The 9,667-nt window shown below is 43.4% G+C and overlaps 1 protein-coding gene across 1 annotated transcript; it reads left to right on the plus strand.

Annotated features, from left to right (window-relative positions):
* Nucleotides 1–3,330: 3,330 nt before the first annotated feature.
* Nucleotides 3,331–8,810, plus strand: cnga3a (cyclic nucleotide gated channel subunit alpha 3a; the record flags this gene model as incomplete). The annotated part of the gene is made up of 8 exons (XM_079740606.1): nt 3,331–3,435; nt 4,634–4,738; nt 5,211–5,339; nt 5,887–5,937; nt 6,585–6,779; nt 6,980–7,081; nt 7,161–7,267; nt 7,414–8,810. The coding sequence occupies exons 1-8, from the start codon at nt 3,335–3,337 to the stop codon at nt 8,808–8,810; spliced, it is 2,187 nt and encodes a 728-aa protein (XP_079596732.1). The 5' UTR covers nt 3,331–3,334.
* Between the last annotated feature and the right edge of the window lie 857 nt (nt 8,811–9,667).

A 9,667-nucleotide genomic window follows, 5' to 3' on the forward strand; every position in this document is an offset into this window, starting at 1 on the left:
GTGTATGCATTTGCCTTATATAATTGAGATAATGTTCATCAGAAAAAAATAAAGATATTGCGGATCTAGGTATTTTCTTTGATTATTTTGGGGAAAATATATTTTTCAATGTTTTATGTAGGCTACACATAAACTTGAATTGAGATGTTGTTTGTATTTTTTTCACTTTGTTTAAAACTAGCCAGATATTAGAAAGACTTTGAACCAATAAGGAATTGTATTAGAACAAGGTGTTGAATTTTTGCCACTTTTACGGTATTAATCTATAAGAAAAGGAGGTCCTGGACGTAGGATATTTAGATCATTTCCGTCGTATTTTTCCGTGTCGATTGCACATTACTAATAGAGTATTGACTTCTTAATACTTTGATTGACTATGATGAGGTATTGTGAAATTCTATGAAACATACGGGTGCTTTTATTCACGGACGAACCATGCAAAAAGATTCATGCAATTCCCATACATGACATTAATGAGAGAGTGGTCAAAGAGAGGGCGGGACTTTTATCGGTTTAGCGTCGAGATTCGAGAGAGAGAGAGGGCGGGACTTCTGATAAGAATATCTGAAGAATATCCGTAGTCCTTTGTCACATTTTTCGCAAAGGCTCCCATTTATACTCCTTCACATTTTTGTTGTTCTTCTTGTCGTGTTCGTATTTTCTTCTCTTGCCTAGTCCCAGGGAACTGTTAACTGGCGGCACATCTCAGAGTAAGTAAGAGACCGGAAATTGTATAACGGTAGACCGGGATAACGCTATAATTCAGGACCCTCTCTCAGCCGACGGTGGTCCTAAGTGTTTGTTTGGGCTCCTCCCTATCGGAGCAGAGCTGTCCAGGACCTCCAGTGCTGAATGTCTGCTGCCCAGAGAAACGCGCTCACAGTTGGAAACAATAAATAGAAAAAAGAATTCATTTTTCAGATACCAAAAGTGGATTAAAAACGTTTCTGACATGGAGTCCTACAACGGCCTGCTAGGAGGAACTACCTGCCAAAAATACTTGTCTAGATCGGTGTAAGGATATTTCTTACAGGTGGGTTCGGTCTTTTTTTATTTTTTTAATCTTTATGTTGTACCCTACGATCTGTTGGATTCATTAACAGGAATTTAATTTAATGGAAAAAATAAGATTTAAGGAATAACTCTGGTGATCTTGTTGCTGCTCATTTGTCGGTGTTAGAGCAATGTCCTCACAGGATCAGCACTCTATAGACGACTTAAATCAGCTGAAGAATACATGTAATAACATTTCAATCACGATAGAGAGCTACATGGTGATCATATAGAGTTGTTGAAAGTAAAGTTCAACACATTCATTTGACGTCAACAATAAATGAAAGACCAAAAATAAGTAAATTACTAATGATGAAATCTGCTACACCAAAGGCCAAACATAGGTCTACTACGACATAATTTTGCTAAATTATTAACAGGCACAGGTACAACTTAAACAAGCCCACAAACGTAGCCTTTAAATATAGAAGGCACGTATACTCCCCTTTAGACTTTAGTAGAACGTCATACAACTGATTAACGCTTCAATCCATTTGGATATAAACGCGAAAAAAAACACAGAATAGTTAGAGAAACAGGATATTTAACAGCTACTTAATTTTTTTGTAAAATAACAAATTTTGTATTGTACAACAGTTATGTCAATTTATACCAAGAGTATACCTACATTCATATAATTAACTGTTAATTTAAGGCCATAAACCTATTTGTTTACAGAAGACATCGAGCAAGGTAAGGGACCCAACAGGCTTGTTTGACTGACAAACATGAAGGTCTCTTCGGCCATTTTGACATCCACTTACAGAAAAATCCCACAGCAACACCTGAATTCACTTAATTTGAATGATAACATACTTCTAATTGATTTATATTATATGTGATGAATCATTTCACTAGACAAGAGGTTTAAATTGCAGTTGATTCTCTTCACCCTAAATGCACGACTTAAGGTTTTCAGAAAGCTGTAAGGCGTTTTTCCCTGGACCTCCTGGTACACAATTTAATTTAACTCCCGGGTATTAGCACTAATCTACACGTGTTCCCGCCATGGGGACAAAGCAACCTGAGAGCCAAACAACCAGCAGATATTTGTACAATGGTCCGGATTGATCTAAAATATGTTTCCTTGCTTCTTATTTTTCTTGTATAGTTTTCCTTTTTTCATGTTCCTCTGATTTCTGAATATTTCCTCATTTGATGTGAAATCCTCAAAGGTTACAAGAACACATCTCATACTGCTTGTCCCTATCACTATTTACTATACAAATGTATTATCCAGTAGGCGTTTGTATCGCCTACTATCGCCTTTATTTATTTTTAAGTTACTCAGTGCATTTTAGATTCATGTCACTAAGGAGCAGGTTTAGATGAGGGGGTGTCTCAATCAAAGATGCCTAATGACGGCAGATGTAGGGGCTCCAACCCAGAATATTTCTGCTAGGAGTCAAACTCTAAATTTCAAAAACAAATTCACACCCAACTCGTCCCAACTTTTCTTCACATTTGGTATTTCTAGTGCGTCTTTTATAAAACACACGTCTCCATACATTGAGCCAGTCCTGGGCTTTGGGAGACATGTAGTAATGTTGTATTAAAAGTACTCTGATGGTCCCTGGGCTTTAAGAGGGGCTAATGGACTTAAAGAGCTGTGCATACCCCACGGACCACAGAGGACCTCACTGGTCATCTCTCCTCACGGTTATTTTTACCGGCTCCTGAGCTTTCACTCCGTCCAGCCTCTGATCCTGTTTGCTTAAGGACATAATCACCCCGTATATTGAGGGCCCACGCTTTGACAGTACAGGGATACTGGTATTCACGTCGTGCACGTAGCCAATCCTCTGCTCTGTTTAAGACTGAGGTTCTACAAACCTACATTCACTTACTTGAAGGAGCTCAACGTTCAATCCCACCTTAAACTTAGTCAGAGGTCATTTAAGTACAGGCATTAGGCTATCATTTGGGCCGTCGTACAACATATAACTTAGACTCTAAGTTATACGTTGTATGATCATAAGTCCTAGAGTATGGCCCTTGATATGTTTAATGATATAAGAATGAATTGACCTTTGCAATTATGAACAAATGATGGCATCTAGATAAGCTTTTCATGTCAAGTCCCAATAAACAAAATGCTAAACACTATAGAGAGACACGTCACACAGCACACACAGAACATATTACATCTAATCTTTGTACCAAAACAGCAACCCAATGCTACATTTGAGACAAGGGGATGTTTGCGCTCTCAATTTTCCAATTCCTTTGACTGACTTGTGTTTCTTTGCCAAAGCCGGCCAGCCGCGCTGGAGCGGGAAGCATGGCAAAGATCTGTACGGACCAAACCTATTCGACGAGGCTACGGCTGTCCAACCGTGTGGCAGACGATGACCTCACAGTCGTCGAAAACGGCGACAGCAGGTTGGATATACATTGTGGTTTGAATTTGACAGAAATCGAATAGGTCACCAGCTGTAGTTGGACCCCAATACCCAATGATCCAGCAATCAATATCCAATGGTTGATGAATATCTAATGATCCAACAATCAATCCTGAATCAAAATCTATTGCAGTAACTAGTTACGCGATGCTAAGAGCTAATGATGCGAACAGGCTAATAAATTATTGCTAACAGATTGCTGGCAGAAGGTTGGTGTCAGACGACCCACCGATTGCTACCAGGAGGTTGGTATCAGACTGCCAACCGATTGTCACCAGATGGTTTGTATCAGGCTGCTAAAAGATTGCTACCAGGAGGTTGGTATCAGACTGCTAACAGAATGGGGGTCATCCCTATGTTCCCGAGGTCCTATGTTCCCAGGGTGCAAAGGGTTAGGGTCAGGTTTAGGGTTATGGTTAGGGTTAGGGTTAGGGTGAGGGTTAACCCTAAACCTAACCATAACCAATCGGAGGAGAGACATTCTAACCGATCACAGGCGAATCAGAGGTGAAAAAGGCGGTACTTGCCCCTACCATCCTACGAAAAAAAGATTTGCTCACAGGGTCCTATGTTCCCCGGTCACATACAAAGTGGGAAACATAGGACCCGGGGAACATAGGACCCAGAGAACATAGATACGCTCCCACAGAATGCTACCAGGAGGTTGGTATCAGACTGCTAACAGAATGCTACCAGGAGGTTGGTATCAGACTGCTAACAGAATGCTACCAGGAGGTTGGTATCAGACTGCTAACAGAATGCTACCAGGAGGTTGGTATCAGACTGCTAACAGGTTGCTTACAGGTGGTTGGTGTCAGACTGCTTAAAGATCAAGGCCAACAAGCATGTTTTTTTCACATCTTCAGTGATGGTTCCCGTTTCAACCATCAGACACCCTTGCCCTTGTAACGCAACCTGACCCAGGGCTCTCCTCTCCTGATCCACCTCCACCCTGAGCTTCAGCTACCTCAGTGGCCCAGGTCGTGGTCCTAAGCCTGCTGGACCCTGTGATCTCCAGCATGTTACAGACCCTGTAGAGGGACTGATATAATGGGCTGATTAGGTGATATATGTGATCAAATGAAAGATTTCCTGTTTTTGCCTTAACACACCATGTTGATGTCCCAGGATGTCATGTGGCCTCATGTCATGTCCCCCCCTCCCCCCCCCCCCCCCAGGGCTCCCTCTCTCTGTGAGGATGGCTCCGAGGCATCCGGACCGACCGCCTGCCGACGGCCCAACACCCACCGAGACTCCTTTACCGGCGTCGGCGCCATGGCCAGGTACTTCATGTGACCTTGAAGTCACGGAGACCCTTGCTAGATTAGACAAAGTGTGATTGTGAAGTCATGGAAACGCTGTAGTTATATAAAACTGCGCTAGGCTTGACGACCAATGACATGTGACCCTGTTGTCATGACAACCGTCGCCGGGCTAGACAACATGTGATCTTGTTGTCACGGAAACCATCGCTAAACTGGACAATATGCCTCCGTTGCCTTGGAGATGGAGGCTAGACTACAATTTTCATACCCTGTCGTTTTTTGAGACCCTGTTGTCTTAGAGACCCGCAATGTGACCATGTAGACAAATCCCAGAAACCACTAGAAGTTATTACCGTGTCCTCTTCCCTCCCTCTCTCCTCCTCTCCCTCCTCTCTCCGCTTACGATCCCCCTTCCCTTTCCCCCTACCCCTCGCTGACTCTCCAGGGTGTCTCACTTCCTGTTCCTGCTGCGATCATGGGTGTTCCACAGGATGCAGGCGGAGGAGGAACGACCAGACTCCTTCCTGGAGCGATTCAGGGGACCCGAGCTGCAGGACGTCCCCAGTAGAGAGAGCAATGCCCAGGCCCTGGGTCTGCAGGACAGCCTGCGCAAAAGGAGGTGAGGGCCTCCACGCGTCCAGAGAACCAGGGCTCTGTAGACGAACGGAACGGATCATAGTACCTCTTCGTATGATGCCTACTTTTATATCATGTTTATCATCAAGGAAAACTAGGTTACATGAAAACAGGAAAATCGTAACAATTGCAAATTTAAATGTGGTCATGCTATCCTGATCGTAATGTTAACTTAATGTTATACTTATATTAGTAATAGCGTTGCTTGTATGGTTCAGAAAGATGTTAAATGTCGAAAGAGGAAAATAACAATAAATAACTAATTAAAGGAGTGATCATCAAATTAACAAAATCAAATGGATTCAAAGAAAGAAAATAAAGTATACATGCATTATTTTAGTGTGTATTCTGACCACAACCTTTCTGGGTATTGGAGTTTCACCAGTGAACAGTTCATCTTGAAGCCAGCCCTAAATATCCTCAGCATGTCAGAACGATCAATGTCGTTAATAAGCATATGGTTAGTGGTTATGGTCGTTGGATCATAGGAGTAGCTTCATGATCAAATGTGTTGATTTGTGTTTTCTTAGTAAGTGGCCCTTGGCTGCTTACAATATGAATAACTGCAACAATACAGATGAGTAAGTGTGCACTCGCACGTTTTCAATTAATACCCTGTATTCCCCATAGAATATATACATTGTTTAATAAGAAACCCTTTGAAATAGTTCTTATCAGCAATTAGACTAGAGTCTGTCTTTAGGTTGTTTGGTTATAGTAGCGGTTAGATAAATAACCCTTACTGATAAACCCTAAATGTGACCCTTTTCTCCCTAGTGTCAGAAACTACACTTCCGAACAAGCAGATAGTTTGGTTGTGTGCTTGTTGGGAACTCCCTATCACAAAATGGATGTTAACTATGCTGATTCTGTCAATAATTACAAATTAGATAAGACATTTCTTAGAAATATGCTCATTTAATTAAATGACATTTCCAACTTGTCTTTAGTAGTTGCAATGAGAAAAAGGAAAACCTGTTCTTCTTTTTGGAACACGTTTGTAACATACTGCCACCTGCTGGCAGAAAATGGCCAGCAGCAGGTCTCTTCCGGTCGAAGGACCAAAGAACTGTGTAACAGACAAACAGTACAGAACATCTGCTGAAGTTAGATCTAGCAACTGGTGTCGTGCATCTAGACCAGACTTCATCTACACTCCCAACTCCAACCCCTTCTGTTCTTTCAACTGCTAAAAGCCACACATTAAAATCAAATCTGTAATCTATAGCAAGAAAGATGACAAGAAAGATGAGATAAAGAAAGATGAGAAAAAAGAGGAAGACAAGAAAGAAGAGGAGAAGAAAGATGAGAAGAAAGACGAGAAGAAAGACGAGAAGGATGAGAAGAAGGATGAGAAGAAAGACGAGAAAAAAGATGAGAAAAAGGATGCTAAAAAGGATGAAAAAAAGAAAGAGGAGCCGCCGTAAGTACCGGTCACCACTAGGGGTCCCAGTGCGCGTTCAAAACCTTCTCCTTAGTTTCTGTAACCGAAAACTACACCTATACATCATCTGTTGGGGATACTTTAAAATAGCAAGAACAACTTTGAATGGCATGAAACGACAACAACTAGACACCGTGCCACCTTGTTTTAAACCTCCTAACAACCGTTTTTGTTCTCAGGCCAGAGATCTGGATCATGGATCCAGCAACAGACAAGTACTACCACTGGCTCACGGTCATCGCTCTTCCTGTGTTCTACAACCTCATGATGCTCATCACAAGGTAATCCCCCTCCCCCTCTACCTCTCATCCGCTTGATAACACAATCCAAACCTTTACCTTTACTTATTTTATATTCCAGAGCCTGTTTCAATGAACTCCAGGACACCTACACAAGGCTCTGGATATTCCTCGACTACACGTCAGACATCATCTACTACACCGACTCGTTCGTGAGATCGAGAACAGGTACGTTCTTGAACAGGAGTACTTATCCCTTTCATTCATTGCTAAACTAATGAATCAGGGTTAGCGTTTCAAAATGTCGCTTTGGCAGATACTTAATCTGTTCATTTGTACCAGGCCCTTTGTTAATCCCTATGTTTCTTCAACAGGTTACCTGGAACAAGGCCTTCTTGTGAAAGACTCCAAGAAACTGAGGGAAAAATACAAGACGACGTCTCAGTTCAAATACGACATGATCTCCATGATACCGACTGACCTTCTGTTTTTACGGCTGGGCTTCAACAATCCAGAGTTACGGCTGAACCGCCTGTGCAAAATGTCCCGACTTTTTGAGTTCTTTGAGCGCACAGAGACCCGGACAAGCTTCCCTAACATGTTCCGCATCAGCAACCTCGTGCTTCAGATCCTGGTCATCATCCACTGGAATGCGTGCGGCTTCTACGCCATCTCCAAGACGATCGGCTTTGGCACAGACACCTGGGTGTACCCCAACATCAGCCACCCCGAGTACGGCCGCCTGGCCAGGAAGTACATCTACTGCCTGTACTGGTCCACGCTGACCCTTACCACCATTGGAGAGACCCCGCCGCCGGTCCGGGACGTGGAATACCTCTTCGTGATCGCAGACTTCCTCACGGGCGTGCTGATCTTCGCTAGTATCGTGGGAAACGTCGGCTCCATGATTTCCAACATGAACGCGTCACGAGCCGACTTCCAGGCCAAGATTGACTCCATCAAGCAGTACATGCAGTTCCGCAAGGTCTCCAAGGACCTGGAGGCGAGGGTGATCAAGTGGTTTGACTACCTTTGGACGGAGAAGAAGACGTGCGACGAGAAGGAGGTGTTGAAGAACCTCCCGGACAAGCTTAAGGCCGAGATCGCCATCAACGTCCACTTGGACACGCTGAAGAAGGTGCGCATCTTCCAGGACTGCGAGGCGGGTCTCTTGATCGAGCTGGTGCTGAAGCTGCAGCCGCAGGTGTTCAGCCCCGGGGACTACATCTGTAAGAAGGGCGACATCGGCAGGGAGATGTACATCATAAAGGAGGGCAAGCTGGCCGTGGTGGCGGACGACGGGGTCACGCAGTTTGTGGTGCTGAGCGACGGCGCGTACTTTGGGGAGATCAGTATTTTGGGGATCAAGGGCAGTAAGGCTGGGAACAGGAGAACCGCAAACATCCGCAGCGTGGGCTACTCGGATCTCTTCGCCCTGTCCAAGGACGACCTGATGGAGGCCCTGACCGAGTACCCGGACGCCAAAAAGGCCCTGGAGGAGAAGGGCAAGGCCATCCTGATGAAGGACAACCTGATCGACGAGGCCGTTGCCAACGCCGGTGCAGACCCCAAAGACCTGGAGGAGAAGGTGCAGAAGCTGGAGGGGAACCTGGACCTCATGCAGACCAAGTTCGCCAAGATCATGGCCGAGTTCACGTCCACCCAGGCCAAGATGAAGCAGCGGGTGACCGATATGGAGTCCAAAGTGAAATCCGTCCAGCCGCAAGACCTGCTGGAGGTGGTGGCGGACAAGGACAAAAAGGTCCAGTAGTAGTGGACCTTTGTGGAAGTCAGAAAGGTCAATAAAACGCCCGATGCTTCAGCGCCACCCACCATGGAACCCTACAGGAAGAACATAACAGAAAGACTTTATAGCAGTTCTGTTTACACATCATTGTATATTATTATTTATTATCATTACTTGTTGTTCTCCATTATGAGTGTCAAAACTGGGAACGTGATATGCAATGCATACACTCTTTTGGTGTAAGACATGGCTGACATGTTTAACTGTTTTTATTCAAGATTTCTTGAACGTTATTCAGCCATTCTGTCCATGGATCAAATGGAAGCAATAGAGAAATGGTATATTACTGTAATGTTCATTATTATTATTCATAATAATTTCCTATTCCAAGCCTCAGTATTACACAGAATATATTTCAGACCCTCAGTTTGGGCCTACAAGGAGATAACTAGGACTATGAAAGAATAGTGCTACGAAGGCTAAGCACTATGGTAGCAGAAGTGAACCTAAAGGGTGATGGGGTTGTCAATTCGAACCCTAGTGTGGTGGTTTCATTATGTACTCCCAGATGGGAGTACATAATAGTAGTACTATGTTGGGTAGTACTCTGTACTCAGTGTGTACAAACAGGGAAACTGAAAACCTCTGCTTGATTTTAATCTGAACTGTAAATACCACTGAACAATTGAATGTGAAACCAATAACTATTCTGATTTAGGAATGTTCATGACATTGAAAATATGTCATTAAACATAATAAATGTGATTCTTTTTTTTGTTTGTCCCTTTGAGGAAAACCTGTTCAAAACTAAAATAGGATTCTAGTTGTTTCAATTCGTCTTCGTTACCAATCTACAATATTATAACTTTCATACAACAATT

The sequence above is a fragment of the Pollachius pollachius genome (assembly GCF_949987615.1).
Source record: "Pollachius pollachius genome assembly, chromosome: 7".
Taxonomy (NCBI): domain Eukaryota; kingdom Metazoa; phylum Chordata; class Actinopteri; order Gadiformes; family Gadidae; genus Pollachius; species Pollachius pollachius.